The following is a 21,870-nucleotide window of genomic DNA, read 5'->3' as shown; positions in this document are numbered from 1 at the left end:
CTTTATATTATATCTCAAGGGAAAAAAAATAATTTATTTAATCATAACTAAATCTTAAAAAAGTATAAATTGGTTAAAATCTATACCATATTTTATTAAGACTTAAATTTATTTTTATCAACTCCTACTTCTACAAGTATTAATCGAGTTTCTTAAGTATCTGATGTTAGAACATATATTTTATGATGATCTTCAATTTAGTTATTTTGAGTTAATCATATTATATAATGAAAATAAAGTCCAATCAAAGTGATAAATTTTCTTCTGCTAGTGCTACATTATCAACGTTATGTTATTAAAATTATTTTTTTAAGTAACAAGTTACATTAAAAAGTTACCTTGTCCAAAACTTAACTTACATAGCACAGTTACCTTCTTTGAAATAGAACTAGTCATAGGCAAAAGTATCCCTTTTCAATTTATTAGTTACAGTTAACGTTTCTCAAAATTATATTAACAACACTAATCAACACATTACAATTGTGTCTAATAGTATAATATAAAAAAAAACTATCTTAAATTTTTATTTAGATAATCTTTTAGTCAGGTCGTAGATTCAAGTTCACACAAAATAACATAATAGCAGACGTTCTAAAAGTATAAGTTTTTCAATAATATTAATGGACATTAAAACTTTTAAAAATCATAATTTAATATGATTGATAAAATGTAATATCCCTATTTATTGAAGTCTTAATTTAAAAAATGTTCAAATTGGGTTGGAGTTTTTAATTTACAAAATGATTTATTCATCTGAATTGCAAATATCCTGGGATAAATCTTTTGCACATAGATTATAACTTTACAGTTTTTTAAGTTAATATAAAATAAAAATATAAATTTATTAATAATTTATTCTTTAATTATTTGAACTACTATTAAGAAATGATGATAACTTATGAAAATTTACAAACAGTATTTTAAGATGCTTAATTATATTTTGTGATGACTCTCTTGATTTTTCTTATAAATTCATATTACATTTAATATTTAATGTATGTATAAATCAAACCTCTGGTATAATTATTTGTAATCTTATCAATCGTGAAAATTTTAAAAAATGTTATTTTAAAAAACATATGGAAAGCAACTCAACAAAATAGTGTTCCATATTTCTCAACTCTGTGCTTTTATCTATATGTGGCGGGTCGTAGGCCCGCCAAAAGGGGGCATGGAGGTGAGGCCTCCCCATAAATTATATATAATTGGAAAAAAAACACTATTATAGAATAAATTAGCACCTTTTGGCATCCCTTTTTGCTAATAGCTTTCGACATCCCTAATCAGATTCGGACTTTGATTTAAAGTTTATTCCAGACCGGACACAATTTTCTACTAAATTTTTAAATGATTTATTTCTTTAATATTTTTATAAATATTTTAAAATAATACTAAACATTTGAATTAACTTTCACCATTTAAAATTTTTCTGCTTTCATTTAAATATCGTACAGTTTTTTAAAAAATGGGTTCATATTGGATCGGACCTGTTATATAGGTTCAAAGCATGTATATGACTTTTTGGAAGAAGAGGTTTATTGCATGTATCTTAATAAAATTTAGGATATCTAAAATTATAACTTAAAATACTATCATTTTTTTTTAAACTGCGAAGATAAATGAATGCATGCATTATAAGATTTTCATCAACAAAAATTTTTTTAAATTTGAGCAACATGAATGAATAAAATATGTTAAACTTATGTATGCAGAATATATTCAATTAATTAATTTTATTTTATAAAGTTTTATTGCTAACTATAACTCTTCAAGCGAGTTCTTTCACTAATCTTAATGCCCCTTCAGATCAAATGAAAGGAATTAAGGATCTTATATTGCGTTTACTACCCAACCATAAGAGTCAAATAAGCTTTAATGTAATAAATAACCATTCATTAAAAGATTGGTATCAAGTAAATTTTATTACTGCTTAAAGGTATTTGAGATTTTTAAGGTTGAAAGCATAGATGATAGAATACTAATATCAACAAACAGTGCTCATTCATTTGCAAGAGGGCTATATGATTATTTGAGAAAATATTGTGGGGTTCATGTTTCATGGGCTGGTTTTCAGTTCTCTCTTCCCTACAAACTTCCATATTTATTAAAACCTATGAAATTTATCTCATCCCTGCAGTTTTTATATTTATAGACATTTCATTTTCATAAAATAAATCATCAGATTTCAATATTACCTAAATCCTTGCACTTTCAGTTATTCATATGTATTTTATGACACTTTTAAATGGGAAAGGGAAATAGACTGGATGGCTATGAATGGTATCAATATTGCTTTGGCTTTCACAGGGATAGAAGCTATATGGATAAAAGTTTCAGCTTTGTTTTTTAATTTTTATCCTAAATTAACTTAGTAAGGAAATATCTAGCTATGATTTAAATGAGCAAATCTTGATTTTCATCTTAAATAATAGTGAATTTGGATATTTTTTTAAAAAAAAATATGTTTTTAATGAATGCAAAATTAATTAGAATGAAGTGGGACTTGTGAGTGCATCCCCCTTTAACAACAATAAAACAGACCTTGCCTATGACAGAGATAATATTTGTTTTATTTCCTTCATTGTTCCTTGCTTGATTGAATATCACTATAAATAAATTAAAATAAGAAATGCATTTAAAATCAGGAGATGGGAAATGAATTAATTTACTAACTTGTACTTGTAAATAGGTTAACAATCAGGGTAATGTGTAAATAGAAATCTGTAGATGGCAAGTGCAACATAGAAAGTGTGCAAGAATATGGTAATAAAATAGATTTTGATATCACAAATGAAACAGAAAGAAATAGGGAAATACCTAGAGAAGATGTAGGAGGTAGGATAAAGTATACATGGAAGAAATTCTGATAAATTTCTTCAATTTTAATTAAAAAATGTCTCTCTAGCTTTGAAGGGAATAGTTGTATAGTGTATGACAGCAAAACATGGTCAATTAAGGCAAGTTGAAAATAAAGGTGAGAATAGTTAGATGAGTGTAATCTGATTTAAAGATAATTTAACATACAAATATATGTTTATATCTTCATCAAAAGTACATTTATGATAATTAATTACTATAAATTGTATCCTTAAACAAAATACAATTTATTTAAAGTTAATACATTACAGTTCTTCCCACTACAAATTGAATTTGTTATGCTAATGTGTGTGGGAGGGGGGGGGTTGAAACTTTTTATTTTTTCTTCATTGTTCAAATCTTCTGTCATTGTTATGGCTATTTTCTTAGCTTGTACATGAGCATCCCTCAGTTGGATGACATGCTTGTCTTTTACAATACCCACAGACTCACCATCATACAATATCGCACTTTTCCGTTGAACCACGGTCCCTTCATATCACAATTATTTCGTCTTCTACTTCAACCTTTTGCTTCTCTTCAAATTTACAAGGCTAAACGTTCCTATCTTTATAATATATTTCACCTAGTTAGTTTCTTTTGATCTAACGTCGTCCTAGTAGTCTTAACATCATTTCGGCAGAGGATTTACTGGTAGTTGCATTTGGAGTATTTCGGTGAGGAGTTAAAACATTCTCTAAATCTAACTTACCCTGAGCCCCACATCTCCTTCCAGCATAGAAACGCGTCTTTATCGTACGTCTATACGATCAGCCAAACCTTTAGATTTTGGGCTATATGGGACCGATCTAAAAGTTATATGTAAAGAAATTTTTTTCAGACCCAGTAAACTGAGTACCGCTATCTGAAACAATGTAGCAAGTTTACCCAAATCTAGAAAAATAATTACGCAGATTGTTGATTATACTCGCCGAATTAATATTAAAATTGCAACTTCAAACATTTGATGAAGGCGTATACGCAAATTAAATATTTTCCAGATATGGGGCCTGTCAAATTAATATGTATTTGTTCCCAATGACGGGTAAATGTTCCATTTGTTTTACGCCACTTTGACTACAATTCTTACTTCCTGGCAACTCTTGTAGCATTTAACGAATTATTTGACATCACGATCAAGATTTGTCCAAAAAACATAGTATCTGCATAATGATTTCATCCCCACTATAAAATGTCCTTGATGAACATTCAAAACCTTCTTTATTATCGGGGAATAACCCTATCATGATAAAATATTAATCAATCGAACGAAATATTATCTTTAATTAAAATAAATTTTTTTTAAATCTCCTATATTTATATTATCAATATACCAAAGACTTTTAATTAATTTAATAATCTTTCAGATTGATATCATTGCTCTTTTAAACCACTTATCTGCGAGGGAAAGATAAATTTTCTATTAGATTAATTTTTTAATTCTATGATGTAAACTCATTGGTTCTTGCTTTCTCTACCCCCAAGCGGGATAAAGCGTAGACACTTTTGTTTGATTACCAGGTCTATGGATGAATTATCTCGTAGCCTTAATTTAAAAGCTTCTTCGTCCACCATATTAAACGGTTATTTTATTTAGGTCTCTTTTATCACATAAGATATATTTTAAAGGTTTGTGATCCATAACCCAAATAAAATGTCTTCCAATATATTGATGGAACTTGATGGCGAACATGATCGCCGAAGCCTTCCGATCAATTGTGGCGTAATTCTTTACAGCAACTGAAAGTGTCCTCGATGCGTAACAATCGGTTTCTCCTGGCCAGTAAGAAATCGGTGTACAATAACAGCTACTAAACCATCTTCGGAAACGTCACAAGAAATCACGATAGCAATTAGAGATTTGCAAAGTTAGGCCGGGCCTAATTAAAATAATCGGTCCGGGCCAGGCATAATATTTTTAAAAAATTTCGGGCCGGGTCGGGTCGGACTTTGGAAATTTTATTAAATATATCTTACTTTATTAATTTTATATTGAATTTTTTATGTAAAATAAAAATTTTTGATTTAATTTATTGAAACTAAACGCTATATAACATATGTCTTTTATTTTAAGTAATTATAAAAATTAATTTCTATATTTAAATAAATTCGGGCCTGGCCAGGCCGGTAAATTTTTTAAAATAAATTTCGGGCCGGTTCGGCAAAACTTTTTTAAAAAAAATTCCGGGCGGTCCGGGCTTGAAAAATTAGGCCCGATGCAGATCACTAATAGGAATATCGGCTGAATAAGGAATTATTGTATCCTCTTTCGATAATATATTTTTAATTTTATTAAATATTTTATTTTCTTGAGCTGACCAAAACCAACTAACATTTTTACTCTTTAGTCGGTTTAAAGGCCCACAAATAAAGTGTAATTTTTTTATATACGACATCCCAAGAAACGAACGTAATTCTTTTACATATGACGGTATTTTACAATTTTATGGCAATGATCTTATCTTCTATAGGGTGAATTCCGTTCGTCAAGAACATGACACAAATAAGTAATTGACTTTTCTCCAATTTTAATTTTATCAGTCGTTGTTGTCAATTCAGCCTTATCAAATCTTCTTAATATTCTTCCAAATTAACTACATGATTAGAATTATTCTCGCCCGTAATTATTACGCCGTCTAAAAATAAACTAACCATAGGAATTCCCTTTAATAGGCTTTGCATGTGTTGAAATATTATCGGAGCGCTAGACAACTCAGAAGGGATTAGTAGGTATCGGTAAACCGACATGAGTCGAAATTGCTAAAAGGTCCCTACATTCTGGACCAACTCCGAATTGTAAAAATGTTTTAAATCTATCGTCGAAAATATTTTACACCAACGATTGTATTTGTTGGGTCGACAAAATTTGGTAGTAAATCGTTATCTATCTCTAAATATTTGTTGATTGTTAAACGAAAATCTCCGCGTATCTGCACGGCACCAGATTTATTTAAGATATTAATGTGTAGCCCAAGTGATTGGAGTTGTTGTTGGATCCACCTTTTTGATAACGCCTTCATCTAATAGTCTGTCCAACTCAGCTACGATGGTTTGACAAAGCAGAAATGGAACTCTTCTTGCTGGTAAACTATCTGTAATGCGTTCGGTTGTAGGCGGATAACCATTCTCCTAATTTTTTTTTTAAAACTTGAGGAAATTTTGATGCGATAGTATTTAATGGGAGTCATAATTATATTATTTATCTAAACTTCTTCTGGAAGCTTTATATCGAATTCTCTAAGAAAACGCATTCCAAAAATAAGGGAATTCTCTCCTTTAACTACCCAATTAGGTAAAAATTTTAAAATGTTTTTTTTACTTCGACTTTCACATTTACCCAACACTTCGATTTTGATATTATTATACCCCACTAGGTTATATGCAAGCGATATGTTAAATTTTCTTTATCCCGAGCCTGACCCGCCCACTCACGAAAGCAAAAATTTTTGTCACAACAATTGAAAAGTTCATGGATTATTTTTAAATATTATAATTCTGCCTTATTTATTTCCATAATTTTACAGCAGTAATTAAGAATTCACTAATTAAAAATTCAAATCTTTATTTAAAAGTCAAAGAATGCCAATTTTTGTTGCGTTTATCTTTCCTCTGTTAAGCAATTATTGCCTATAAATCTTCACCGGAAACCGAACTCGTGCTTACAAGTGAAAAAAAAGGAAAATGACAAAATATGAAAACTTTAATAAAAATATATTTTCATTTTATCCCAAATATTTCTATCAATGAGTTCATAAGTCTCCAAGGCTATCATTTTATAAGATTTTGGGTTTAAAAAAAATTCTCAAACCAATGAGAATCACGGATCCACTTTTAAAATTTTATAATCAACATCCAAATTGTTGTGTTAGAAGGCAATTATCTTAGTTTCCTCGGATCTTAATGACTTCCTTTTTTTAATATCATTGTCTTCTCCCCACGTCTTATATGTTTTTTTAATTTTAATAAAGTTATGTTATGCTTTAAATTAGAGATGTACCGATATTTTTTATCGGATCGTGCCGATATTTCACTCATTTTAAAATATCGGTTATCGGCAAATATTATAAAATTTTCCGTCCGATAAAAAATGGCTTTTTTAACAAAAATAAAATATGAAATTTTTAAAAAAAGTTATATCTAAAAAATCCATTTATTTTTATAAATAAAATCGAAATTCGTTTTTATGTTTAATTTTTTAATAATAATAATTAATTAATTAATAAACATTCTGCCATATTGTTATTTTTTTTGTCCATTCTGTTTATAAAAGTGTGCGATCTCTTCAGAATCTGTTTTTAGTGAATTGACAGTCCCCATCGCCCTAGACTGGTAAATTAGAAATTGGTATTTCTAAAAAGAAATCTTTGTTATATTAATTTTAAATATTTATTTCAAATTTCATATATTTGTTTATTACTTATTATGTAAATAGATTAATGTTATTACTTATTATATAAATAAGTGATTTATCAATAAAAATATTTTTTATCCAGAATTGCAAATGAATTGATTATAAACTATAACTGATCATTATAATATCATATCAGTAAATATTCAAATAAAGTAACCCATGACCGGAAAAAAAATATATATATATTTAAATGACATATGTTATGGTATAGTTAAATTATAGATGATATACTAATAAAAAGTATATTAAAAATTAAAACCATTGATATCTTTACAGAATAGGTGATGGGGACTGTCAATATCACTAACTTCACTAAAAACAGATTCTGAAGAGATTATTGCACACTTTTATAAAGAGAATACGAATTACTATTAAAAAAATTGAACAAAAATGGATTTCGATTTTATTTATAAAAATAAATGGTTTTTTAGATATAACTTTTTTTTTAAATTTTATAATCCATTATTACTGGGTTTATAAATGCTATTGCACATTCCACTATTGGTTGTCTTAGAAGATTTTTTTGACCAATTCTAAAGGTAATATTTAAACGAATTTTAAAAAAAGAGTTTTATTTATTCATTTCATTTTTATTTTCTGTCCTTTTTCCATATCATATAAAGCATGGGTTTTGGAAATAAAAAATAAATGAGAAACTTGAGCGTCATTTTTTATCGGATCGGAACTGAAAATTTTATAATATTTGCCGATAACCGATATTTTAAAATAGGTGAAATATCGACCCGATCCGATAGTACATCCCTAGTTGATTATAAAAAAATTATGTAATAAAAATAAATATTTATGGTAATTTGTTGCATTTTAATAATAAAATCATTTAAATATTATCATCCCCAAGTCTAGAACGACGATCAGAAAGTATAAGTTTTGCCTTACCAAATAAGCTCTAAAAATATTTAATCAGATCCATTTATAAATATAAATAAGTTTTTACCTTCTGTTATGTGTCCAACTATCTACCGTGGTACATATATATGATATCTCTGATAACTACTATTCTTTCATCACTTTAAAGTTATCTGCTATTTTATTCATTAGTGTCTGGCGACATAAAATTGTTGTACCATATGATATCTCTGATAACTCTACTATTAAAGCATCTTTCATCACTTTAAAGTTATCTGCTATTTTATTCATTAGTGTCTGGCTACATAAAATTGTTGTACCAATTGGCTGAACTGTATCAATTATAAAATAAAATAACTATCAGCCAATTTCTGAGAAATATTAGCATTTGTATTATTAATAAATTTGGTTTGAATTTCCTAATTATTTAGATGTTTCTCCATTTCCTTAAAGCTATTAGCATGATAAAATAAATACTATTAGAATGTAAAAATGACAATTTACCAGAGGAAATACTTTTTTTACATTTTAAACAAATAAATTTGAATCCAGTTTTGGTTTTTATATTTATTTAAAAAATTTTTCAAATCTAGAGAATGGGAAATTTGTATTATAGCTATTAAGAACATTTTCTTCCCTGGTATCTAATATTTCATTAATATCTTGTCTGAATCACTTTCAACGATTTGTAGGCGATAACATTTTAAATTATTAACACATAATTTAGGTTTATAATACAAATGAAAAGATAAATTACAAATTGAAAATATATTTCAATTTCAAAATTAAATAATACAGGATTTCCCATTCAATAAAGGAAAAGTCTTAATCAAAAAAGGAAAAGTTTCAATCATAAAAGGAAAAGTGTCAATCAAAAAAGGAAAAGTCCCATCAAAAAAGGAAAAGTGTCAAACAAAAAAGGAAAAGGTCCAATCAAAAAAGGAAAAGTGTCAAACAAAAAAGGAAAAGGTCCAATCAAAAAAGGAAAAGTGTGAATCGAAAAAGGAAAATTCCCAAAAGAAAAGGAAAAGTCAATCAAAAAAGGAAAATTCCCATTCAAAAAAGGAAAATCGTAATTTTTTTAAAAAAAATTATAAATTTTTCGATTTTTCTTAAATTTTCTTATTTTTGTTATTCTTTCTTATTTTATTTCTAACTTTTTGCGATTTCTTTACTTTATTTGTATCTTTTCTCAATTTATTTTTCTTACTATATTTTTTCTCAATTTTTTTTCTTCTCATTTTTGATAATTCTTTTGTATTTTTAAAAATAAATGATAAATTTAGGTCCATTTTTTTAACAATTCTTTACGTTTTTTTTTTCATCATACATATGTCGTAATTTTTAAAGGAATCATAAATATCCGGGATCTTCAAGGGATTTAAAGGGATCCCTTTAAAATTTCAATTTTTTAAAGGATAAAGATCTATACGGCATTATCACGTTTGAACCATGATATAGAAGAATCTTATTTTAAAAAGCGTTTTTCGCGCGTTTCGTTTCGTTTCGTTCTTTAATTTTATTGTTATTCATTAATTTTCAATGTTGTTTTTTATTGGCCTTATGAAATAAGATATGTTTAATATAGGGTATCAATCGATAGCTAATCAAAAGATCTATTCAACTGGAGGTCAATATCTCCGCTATAATGGGCAGGTCTAGGTCTTGGGGGGTCAGAAATATTTTTATCAGCACAAAATATCGATATGGGTATCAAATAAAAGCTAATTTTAATATCGTTTGACTGAAAGTCTTCATTCTTGGTCTTGATGGGTATGACTTAATTTGGGGGGGGGGGGCGGTGTAAAAAATATTTTTTTGATATGGGTATCAAATAAAAGCTAAATTTAATATCGTTTGACTGAAAGTTCATTCTTGGTCTGGATGGGTATGACTTGGCCTGGGGGGTGGAGGGGAATATCTGAGGAAAATGCCAAAAATTATTTTAGAAATATGGAGGCCTATATTCCAAAATGTAGAAGGGGAGAAATTATTAATGATTAATATAAATTTTTATTTCTTACTATATTAAATATATATCGTAGTTGTAATTAAATAATTTGATATGTAAAAAATTATAATAAAAAAGTTGTCTGCCAAAAATTTAGTGAAAATTAAGTATATTTAAAAGAATTATCAAAAATGAAAAGAAAAAAAATTGAAAAAAGATATAAGAAAAATAAATTAAGAAAAGATACAAATAAAGAGAGTTGTTAAAATATCTAGATACTTAGATACTTTTTAAGATACATTTTGTATTAATTTTTAAGATTAATATTGATGACGAAAATGACGACATTCCTTGGCCAATTTATAGACCATATTATAATAATATCTCAAAATAAAGAAAACAAATCTCTGTTAGTTAAATGTTTGCCATGTCTATCAAAAAATATACAAATTTCAGTTAGCATTACCTCAACTTGCAACATTATAAAACATTTATATAGATACTAAATGAATGTTTACAATTTTAATTTTAAATTTTAAGAGAAAACATCAAACACTCTTAATCTAAATAAAAAAGGGGAAGGAAAAAAAATCTATTAAAGAAAATATTGGACTAGGCTAATCGTCATTTGATTTTTTTCCCAAGAGACCTCAGACTTTAACCCAAACCACTTTAGATGATTTAATAACTGATTTTATTATAGATAGCATTCAGCCATTTTCAGTTATTGAAAATCCATCATTTATAAAAATGATCAAAACATTAGCTCCACAAAAAAATATTATTTGCTGACAGACAGTGGTAGCCAGAATTTTCCAAAGATGGGAGAATGAAAAGAAAGAAATCATTAAAATTCTAATAGAATTATCGTTAATATGTACAACAGCATGTTTTAAGAAATGTTAATTTTTAGTTCATACATAGGAGTCAGTTCACAGCTTATTACTGTGCAACTATCTCCCAGCTCATTATTAAATTAAAATTTTAAACAAATGAACCTGAAATTTTGTTTACCACTCTTAAATGCCTTACTTAAAGGGATTGAAGATAGGTAAATTAATAATAAATTAATCAATATTTAATAATTCTAGGTTTATTGGGACAATTTTTGAAGATGAAAATATTTTGGCAACTATGCTTCATCCTTTTTTTAAACTAGATTGTACATGGTTGCAAATGGATGAAAATTTTAATTAAAAAAATACAACTAATACAAAGATTAGTTGAGGAATTATCAAAGTCTTCAAATGAGTGCAAATTAACCTGTGAAAAAAAAACCAATAATTTAATATCCGATTTTTTTCAGTATCTCACAGAAGGAGATATGATTGTTAATGATTTAAATTCTGATAATCAACAAAATTTAAATAGTTTTTTCAAAAATGAATGCCGAGATTTTAGTATTTTTAAACAACATCCTGATATAAATATGTTTTTCATTAAATATAACACCACAATCCCTTCCAGTGCCCCTGTTGAAAGACTTTTTAGTATAGCTAAAAATGTCTTTACAGATAAACGAGGATGTCTTAATGACCAAAATTTTGAAAATATTTTATTACTGAAATCTAATAATTATTTATAATCATTTAATCATATATTATATTATTTTATTAATGATATATAATAATATTTATATTAATCATATATTATATTAATATCTAAAAATCATTATTTTATTTATATTTTGATAAATGTGATATCGAGTCAATAAATTTTTTAGATCATTACATGTATTTTCACAAGAGAATCCTAATTTAGATTTATTCAAACCTTATCTAAAAGTATAATAAAAAATGTATCTGTACCTAGATACAGTTTAAATTGTATCTGTATCAAGATAACTTTTTAGACTATGTATCTGTATCTAGATCCATTTAAAAAGTATCTTTTAACAACTCTGAAAATTAAAGAAATCGCAAAAAGTTAGAAATAAAATAAGAAGGAATGACAAAAATAAATAAAATTTAAGAAAAATTGAAAAATTTATAATTTTTTTAAAAAAATTATAAAAAATTACGATTTTCCTTTTTGAATGGGAATTTTCCTTTTAAGATTGAAACTTTTCCTTTATTGATTGAACCTTTTCCTTTTTTGAATGAGAAACCCTGTATGTTGAGGACCTGACAGTCATACCCATCAAGACAAAAAATGAATTCTAAAGATATTTAAATTAGATTTTATTTGATACCCATATCGATATTTTGTGGTGATAAAAATATTCCTGACCCCCCATAACCTAGACCAGCCCATTATGGGGGAGATATTGACCTCCAGTTGGATGGATCTTTTGATTAGCTATCGATTGATACCCTATATTAGACATATTTTATTTCAACAACATTGAAAATTAATGAATAACAATAAAATTAAAAAACGAAACGAAAAGCGCGAAAAACGCTTTTTAAAATAAGATTCTTCTATATCATGGTTCAAACGTGATAATGACGTATAGTTCTTATCCTTTAAAAAATTGAAATTTTAAAGGGATCCCTTTAAATCCCGTGAAGATCCCGGATAGTTATGATTCCTTTAAAAATTACGACATATGTATGATGAAAAAAAAACGTAAAGAATTGTTATATAGTAAGAAAAATAAATTGAGAAAAGATTCAAATAAAGTAAAGAAATCTCAAAAAGTTAAAAATAAAATAAGAAGGAATGACAAAAATAAATGAAAATTTAAGGAAAATTGAAAAATTTATAATTTTTTTTTAAAAAATTTAAAAAATTACGATTTTCCTTTTTTGAATGGGAATTTTCCTTTTTTGATTGACACTTTTCCTTTTTTGATTAAACCTTTTCCTTTTTTGTTTGGATCTTTTCCTTTTTTGAGCGGACCTTTTCCTTTTATGTTTGAAACTTTTCCTTTTTTGATTGGGACTTTTCCTTTTTTGAATGGGAAACCCTGTATTATGTATATAGTTAAAAATAAAATTACATTTCTACAAAAAGAAAAAATTACTAACACGTTTTTTCCCCAAAGGGTTAAAACGGTGACATCACTCGAGGGGAGGGGGACAAAGAAAGTGTGCTTAGCACATCTAAATTTAATTTGAACATGCCCAAAATATTTTTTTGTATGAGGCAGACCATTTTTTGAGCACAAGCAAGCTTAAATAAATAGAAACTTTTTAGCACTCTTAAACAATAAGATCTAGTGATGCCACAGATTTAAATCAATGAATTGGTGGGAAGTTCAATAATATTGCAAGGCGAGGGCAGATCTATTGTTGTTTTCTTTTTTTATTTGTGCGTTCATTTAGATAATTTTATTTGATCATCCCACTACAATATGGTGAAAAGCATTGGAACGTTTATATAATTACGTTTTTTTTAAATAAAATTAGGTTTTCTTAGAGTTGGGCCTTACAAAAGATGAGATTTTAGATTATTTTTCAGGACCGGCCTATTTAGCATGGAATAGAATGGGTAACTTGAAGTATTTAGGACAACAAAATGAGGACAGGAATATTTTATGGGAGTGGTTTACCAAAAATCAATATAATCTACAAAAGTTTATTCTAGCTAGAATGAGATCCCTGGATATAATTGCTGTGCTTCCAGGATTTTCTGGGCACTTACCACTAAAGCCATTTTTGAGGTTATATCCCAAAGCACCTATAACAAATACAAGTATGTATAGATAAAAAAAATAATTCACTTTTTTTTTCTTCTTTTAAATAAGGTATATGGGGTCATTTAAATGGAAGTTTTTGTTGTGTAGGATTTCTAGATCCCTCTTCCGAATTATATCATAAAATAAATTATATTTACATACAAACTCTCAAGAAAAATTATGGCAATTATCATCACATATACAATATAGACCCCTTCAACGAATTGAAAAGAACATTTAAGTATATTTTTATAATTATATCCAAAAAGATATATATGTGTAAAACAAAAAGGGGCACCTTTACTATCATTATTTTTATTGTGGAATCGGCGGCTCATTTATTAATCTTAACCCTTGTGATATTGTTTAGACTATGACCTTTCCCACATTTATGCATAATAACGATAATGATAAATACGTTTATAACCTCATTTTCCATATCCAAAAAAATATATAAATTAGAAACAAGGAAGAAGTTGCAAATTTTTCACGATCTATATATAATTCGTTGGCTAAAATTGATGAGCAAGCTTATTGGTTATTGCAAAGCTGGACTTTTTATGACATTAAAACATGGAGCCCCGAGTATATAAAGGCGTTTCTAACTGCCGTTCATAAGGTTATATTTTATCATTTAACTTTCGTAATTTTTTTTTATATAACATCTAATTCCATTTTTCGTCTTGAGTTAGGTTTAAAACTTTGTCCATAGGAGTCCTCTTTAAATTAATCGTAAATATGTTTCCTATTAAAATATATATAATTCATATTCGAGATCAGCAAGATTCAATCTTAACCGACCTGTAAAGATTTTCATAACAACCTTTTTCCCAACCTTAAACTCTCTGATTCTTCTAATGTGTTAAGGTGAGCTGTTTTTTAAATCGCTTGTGTGTAAAATTGATTGATCAAAATGGAGTAATAACTAAAGACCTGCAAGAGAATTATTTATACCCCACCAGTAGGAATGTATCATTTAACGACCCAACCAGAAATGAAAAAATAATAACAATTACCCAACCCATGGATCTGGTTGATGGTTCGAATTTCCTGATTAAATCGGTTTGACAGACCTCTAGTTAGAACCTTATAACTATCAGGTGACTTTTATTTAATGTGATAATCTACTTAAACTTTAATTTGGTGTAATTTCTGATTTTATTTTTCTATGTAGGGTAAAATGATCATCTTAGATCTCGCTGGTGATATGATGCCACTTTATTCCTTAACTGATTCTTTTTATGGGCAACCATTTATATGGTGCGTCTTGCACAATTTTGGCGGCACATCGGGCATGCAAGGAAATTTGTTTAGCATCCAACGGGTATCCAATTTAATTTTTAAAAATTAATATTTAAACCTATAAGAAAAAAAATATGCTTCATTTAAACACGGTTTGTTTACAATTTATAATTTTCTATGCGATTATAAAAAGTTTCCATTTATAACTTTTATCATATTTAATCTCCAAGAAATCTTATAATTTATCTTATTTAATGTTTTTTACTATAAAATTCCTCGTCCCTTGAGAAGCTTTATAATATATTAAGAGACAATTTTACATTTTTAATACATAAAAAAAACCTTTGAAAAATATTAGGGCTATAATTTGGTAACTTCCTCTAGTCCACATCGAAATAAAAACCTTCTTGGCAATTCTTCTAACAGTTGTGTCGGAATAGGTTTGACAATGGAAGGTATTAACCAAAATAACGTTGTATACGAATTTGTGAATGATTTAAACTGGCGATCAGAGATAGTTTTAGATGAATGGTAAGGAATTTTTTAAATATATATATTTGCCACTCATCAATTCAATCGCGCCTTTTTTTAAAGGGGGTGGGGGTGCTCAGCATGAATAAATGAGAACACCTAAAATTTCTAGAAATATGTTATTCACGCCTAAATATTAAAATAAATTGCTTCTTTAGCATGATAAAATGATGAAGGCTATAACGCCACTGATTTACACATCAATTTATTATAACCCCAACTCATTTATAATATTGATGTAAAGCTTTTAGTTAATCACTCATGAGAAGAAAATATGTCATTTCTTAGAAAAGGGTAATGATATTTAGATATGTTCTTCTAAATTTATTTGATATAATGATTGTTTTGGAGTCGTGTTAAATTACTTGATGTGAGCCGATTTTTACAAATGGCTAACCCAATATTTTAGCCAGTTAAATATTTCTTAAACCACGAGATTTCGCTAATAGATGTCCAACCTTTATGCCATCTATGAGCAAAATCGTCAGGCTGACGTAATATTTCTGGATAAAATATTGAGTTAGCCATTTCTAAAAATGTGCTTAAATCCAGCCGTTTAACAACACTATTTTGGAGTGATGGGTATGACTCAGAGGTTAGATACCTTAATTAAAAAACTGCCACGTTGGTTCAATCCCAGCTCGGGACTTTCTATCAACCTCCTCAAGAATATTGGGATTGAAGGTAACATCAGAAACATACGCCTGCAGAGGTAATTGTACTTCCCGACCTGGATTTTTAAAAAAAATTATTTGCAGGCACGGCCCAGATTTTTTTTAAATATGTTAATTTTTTTTATTTTTATAGATAATAATGGCAATTTCAAATATTAGGTTTTAAAATATACTGCCCATCCCGCGTATTTTAAAAAATAAATTTAGGCCCGGCCTGGGTATATTTAAAAAAATTAAAAACGGCCCGCCGAGCTTAGGGCCGGGCCTGCAGGTCTCTAGTAACAATGTTATTGCATTTTAATAGAATCTGAGCGTTGATTAAATTGTTCTTGTAGACAGACGTCATATTATTACCCGGAATTTAATGGGTTAAATTTTCAATATAGGTAAATAGGAAAGTTCACAGAATTATTTATACTGCTCAGTTTTAATAAAACATATGGCAAAATAAATTTAGGTATCACTTGAATAATGAATAAATAAAATGCTAATCTAAATATTATATTACAGAGAATTAAGAATAAATACCTTCCTAATTTGACTAGGAATATTAAATTCGAATTACCAACCTAAAATAACAATTGTATTTGGCAAATTATGATGGGAAGGTCAAGGTTCGCTCTTTTGAAATTGAATTTTTGAACCAATTTTAAAAGATCGAACCGAAGATCGATATCAAAATACCGGACTGAATTTTTTATGTGTAAAGCGGTATTCAAGTCGATTGGTTAGCATCCTCTCCATTGCAAATTCAGCAACAGACATAAAACAATTAATACTTTATTAGATATGATTCTCAATAAAGCAGGTACCCATCTACCCTGGAACCCATAGGACTCAACGCAGCTGACGGAAAAAGATCAGATGGCATAATACTCATTTCATTCAAGGAAAGAAGAGAATTAACTTGTAATTATACATGTATAGATCCAGCAATTCCTTACCGAAATGCATTATCCAAACTAGGACGCGAAAATTTAAATAAACCTTTTTAACCAATATTACCTTTATTAAGAGCACTTTAGGTAGGAAATTTTGGTCCCTGAAGGTATTAAATTTATAAAATTCTTAGGTCATAAAATCTCATTTAAAGTCTGTAGATTCTAACGAATGTTTTTATCTAAAACAGCAAATCGCAATGGCTACACGCAAATTGAATCTAGTATCCATTCATTGTTCAATGCCAGCCATGATCTAAGAAATTATTTAATTTTTTAATCCTTTTTTAATGTTATTTTTTGCCTTTTTTTATTATTTAATTTTTTTTAATTTCCATTTTTTTTAAAGGTTACTTATCAATATTAATATATGCATGCTTTTTATTTAATTTTTTTTAAATAATAAAGATTATAAATTTAAAAATATGTAAAATATAAAACACATTTTTAAGTTAAACATTTTATTTATTAAAAAATAGAATATACTTAAACTTGAAAATATGTTAATACTTTTAGGCCCCTTACAACCTGAACGATATTTGCCAAGTATAATTTGGCAAATATAGTGCTGCTAAATATCTCTATTTGAGCCGATTTTTTTAAAATGGTTAACTCAATATATTAGCCAGAAAAATATATCAGCCTTAAGATTGCGTTAATAGATGTCAAATATGACATCTATGAGCAAAATCTTTTGGTTTGCGTATTTTTTTTGCATAAAATATTGCATTAGCCTTTTATAAGAAAAGGCTCAAATCAAGCCGTTTAACAACACTATTCAAACAGATGCCAATTTAATGCGATTTTTAATATATCATTTTTTTAAAATGGTGAATATAAATTAAAATATTTGTAAGACTAAATTTTAGATTTATAATGAATATGTTAGTCTCTATTATCATCGGAATGGCCCAACCCTAAGCTGGCCGTAAAATGTTATAATTTTAAAGCTCAGACCAGCTTAAAAATAAACATTACATGGCCTCTAAAAATATTTTTTACAAAGCCCAGATCAGATTTATTTTTTATAAGTATTTATGATATCAATTAATCGGTTGAAAATATGTAAAGGATCATTTACTGCTCATATTTGCTTTCTTTGCAGGATTTTTTCATTTTAAATATTTAGCTATATAAACCGTGCCAAAATTTTTAAAATCAAATCTTTTTACAACCCTGCCGGGCTCCTGGCTACCGGTTTCTGATATTTTTAAATAATCATTGTATAAAAAGGATTTTAGGTAAAAAAAATTCATTGGTGATCATGGACCCTCTTTTAAAATGTTACAATCAACTCAAATTGCTGTGTTTCGACTCCGAGGCAACTCTCTTAGAGGGCCTCTTTGCCCCCCCCCTCTTATATGTAATTTTTAAATAATAACCTAACTTATGGAATCTTTAACTCAAGGAAATTTTTTAATTGGATGAAATATATTTAAAATTAAACAAGTATGTAGGATTAAAAATAAGAGATATATGGGTTAGGGTTGATAGAGGTTTGAGAGATATGGAGTGCAAAGATATATTAAAAAAATTTTTTAATAAAATGTACTCATTTTTATTAATAACTTGTCAGATCTACAGGTTATGTGATTAAAAATAAATTCCTTGAATTGGACCATAATCATTTTTTATATAGTTTTTATATTTGTCAGAGACCTGAAGAAGTACTATTTGCACGGCGGATATATTTGTCAAATTTTTATTTTCAGGCCCGCCCCGAATTTATTTAAAATATATTATATTTATTTTTAATTTTTATAGCTAAGATTTAAAATATTTAATTTTAAAATGTAGGGCTCGGCCGGGTATTTTTTTTAAAAAAAAATTAGTCCCATCTCGGGTATTTTAAAAAATTAAAATACGGCCCGACATGTACCCTGGGTAAGGGCCTGGTCTGCAGGTCTCTAATACTTGTCTTGTTTTAAGTTGTTCTCATGATTTTTTTCACATATTATTTTAATTTGTTTTTGCTATTTTATTTTTTAATATATTTTTTAAAATTTGATAAAAAACTTATGTTAAAAAATTTAAGGATCAAAGATTATAGTTATCGACGATATGGCGTGAGATCTGACGATTTAAGGCAAAGTTGGAAAATATTATTAGTATGTATACAATTAAATAATTTTTGGATATAATTATCCCAAACAAATATTTTCCGAAAGTTTAAAAAAGGGACAGAAATCTTTAGAAATTTTTTTTATGTTGCAATATAATTTAAAATTATGATCAATTGTGTATGAACGTTACAGTGTAATTTTCTAAGGCTTATGTCCTAATTGCAGCTAAATCTTATCCAAGAAGCGCTCTCAAATATTTTTCATTCAGATGGGGACCTAAATATTTCCAGAATAAGAGCAAATATTAATTTTATGCAAAGTATTTTATTTAGTTAATAATTTTATAAATAATATTTATCTAAATAAATTTAATATTACATGAACTTGATTTGGGTAAGTTGGCTTTAGCTTATTATGTATTATTTAATCAAAGAAACTCTGCATTTTTATATACTATTTTAGCTCTCGTCGAGCATTTTTGCAGAGATACCATAAGATCTCAAACAGACATGCTTAATTGAATTAGTAGCCCGGTATGAAATATAATGTGTACTTTATATACCAGGAAATCGTGTGTTTAAACAGGTAATTATTATTATGAACCAGAATAGAAGATGTCAAATTAATTTATTAAAATATATAGTTAATCAAAATCATTTTAAATTAACAAAAATAAACTAAACATAAAAATGTAAAATCAAACTAAAAATATAAAATCAAACTAAAAATATAAAATCAAACTAAAAATATAAAATCAAACTAAAAATATAAAATCAAACTAAAAATATAAAATCAAACTAAAAATATAAAATCAAACTAAAAATATAAAATCAAACTAAAAATATAAAATCAAACTAAAAATATAAAATCAAACTAAAAATATAAAATCAAACTAAAAATATAAAATCAAACTAAAAATATAAAATCAAACTAAAAATATAAAATCAAACTAAAAATATAAAATCAAACTAAAAATATAAAATCAAACTAAAAAATTATAAAAGTTTCCTTTCTTTTTCTTTCTTTTTCTTTCTTCCATTTTTACATTTTTGATTTTATTATACTATTAAAATTTACATACCATCAATAATTATTTTATATAATTTTCATTTAATTTGCTTACAATTTAAACATTCCAATTATCCTTACAAATTTTATATTCAATTTAACTGCTTTAAAATTATAATTAACTTTTCTTTTTCATTACACGTATTCGACGACCTTCCTTTAAATCGCCTAAATCTACTTTGAACATAGCTAGCTAAACGTAATGACTAATTCTAAGACATTGAGTTAACCCCATCTTTTGCGAAGGCCACTCCTAAATACTTCTTTTGTCAAATTGTTTACGATAAAGACCTCTTATAACCAGAACGCTCTCTTGTAACAATACTGACCTTTATGATAGTAACAGTATACTAATCTCTTGTAACGATAACAATTCCTTATAAAGATAACGATTTCTTGTAATAAATATCTCTTATACTATAACTATTACTTGTATCTTAGCGACCTCTTACTACAATAGATTTTTTGTAACGTTAACGATCTCTTGTAACAAATTCCTTTTAGTTATAACTAGTGTTGTTAAACGGCTCGATTTGAGCCGATTTTTTAAAACGGCTAACTCAATATTTTAGCCAGAAAAAGATTGTCTAAGCCTCGAGATTTCGTTAATAGATGTTCAAACCAATGAGCAAAAGGTTGGCATAATAATTTTCCTAATAAAATATTGAGTTAGCCGTTTTTAAAACTGCCTCAAAATGAGCTATTTAACAACACTAGTTATAACGATCTCTTGTACGGATAACGATCCCTTGTAACGAATTTCTTTTAGCTATAACTATCTCATGTGACGAATTTCTTTTAGTTTTAGCTAAAAAGATCTCTTGTACGGATAACGATCTCTTGTGACGAATTTCTTTTAGCATAACGATCTCTTATAACTAAAACGACTAATTCTATACTCTTTCGAACATGTTACTTCTACTATAGCTACTAAAATATGCTCTTTCGTTTCTTCTATGACAATTTACCTGGATATTCATACAATTTATCTTGATTGATCTTATACTTTGTCTTTATGTCGATGGTCATTTCATAAATCCCCTCTCCCCCTTTTTTAGAATTTTTTTCCTGAGTTAATTAGACTGAAGTTTTAGGCCCATAGTACATACGGTTTTGGCACCAATTGTTTAAACAAGTAATGATTATTATGAGCCAGAATTAAAGATTCCAAATTAATTTATTAAAATATATAAACTAAACGTGAAAATATAAAATCAAACTAAAAAATCAAGGCAACGAATAACGGTTACGCCTTTCCTTTTTCAAACGTAATGAGTAACGTGTTTCTTTTTTAAAGTAACGTTTACAGCACTGCTTTTTACTAAGGTTGTAATAAATTTGTTCATTACCCTTTATATTAATTTTTATGAGAAATATTTGTTTTGGAATCGTCGCAATTTTTTTTCCTGAAATATATAAATTAATATAGCATTTAAATTCCTTTTTTCTGGCTCTGAACTATAACCCTTCAGAGAATATGATTATATATATATATATCAGAAACCTGAATAGCGGTTGATATGGGAAAAATCGGCCAATGGAATATTGGGACATACACTCCCAAAAAAAATCGTATTTATGCAACTAAACAAACTATTTTAAAAAATTTATGCATTGATTATTTAGAAGAGAGAATGGACTTGCCCAATT

The 21,870-nt window shown here is 27.4% G+C and overlaps 1 protein-coding gene across 1 annotated transcript in view; it reads left to right on the top strand.

Moving 5' to 3' along the window:
• Positions 1–1,629: 1,629 nt before the first annotated feature.
• Positions 1,630–21,870, top strand: part of LOC135924130 (alpha-N-acetylglucosaminidase-like) — a 26,032-nt gene continuing 5,791 nt past the window's right edge. The window contains exons 1-10 of the mRNA XM_065459178.1: positions 1,630–1,704; positions 1,747–1,913; positions 1,955–2,136; positions 2,183–2,330; positions 13,436–13,721; positions 13,774–13,945; positions 14,167–14,323; positions 14,879–15,028; positions 15,305–15,477; positions 19,125–19,197. Coding sequence (XP_065315250.1) covers positions 1,692–1,704; positions 1,747–1,913; positions 1,955–2,136; positions 2,183–2,330; positions 13,436–13,721; positions 13,774–13,945; positions 14,167–14,323; positions 14,879–15,028; positions 15,305–15,477; positions 19,125–19,197 — 1,521 coding nt within the window. The 5' untranslated portion in view covers positions 1,630–1,691. The remainder of the gene's footprint in view (positions 1,705–1,746; positions 1,914–1,954; positions 2,137–2,182; positions 2,331–13,435; positions 13,722–13,773; positions 13,946–14,166; positions 14,324–14,878; positions 15,029–15,304; positions 15,478–19,124; positions 19,198–21,870) is intronic.

Source organism: Gordionus sp. m RMFG-2023, chromosome 2 (genome assembly GCF_954871325.1).
Source record: "Gordionus sp. m RMFG-2023 chromosome 2, tfGorSpeb1-WG-v2, whole genome shotgun sequence".
NCBI classification, from domain to species: Eukaryota; Metazoa; Nematomorpha; class Gordioida; order Chordodea; family Parachordodidae; genus Gordionus; species Gordionus sp. m RMFG-2023.
The sequence above is the reverse complement of the archived record's forward strand: the minus strand, read 5'-3'. Positions and strand labels throughout refer to the sequence as shown.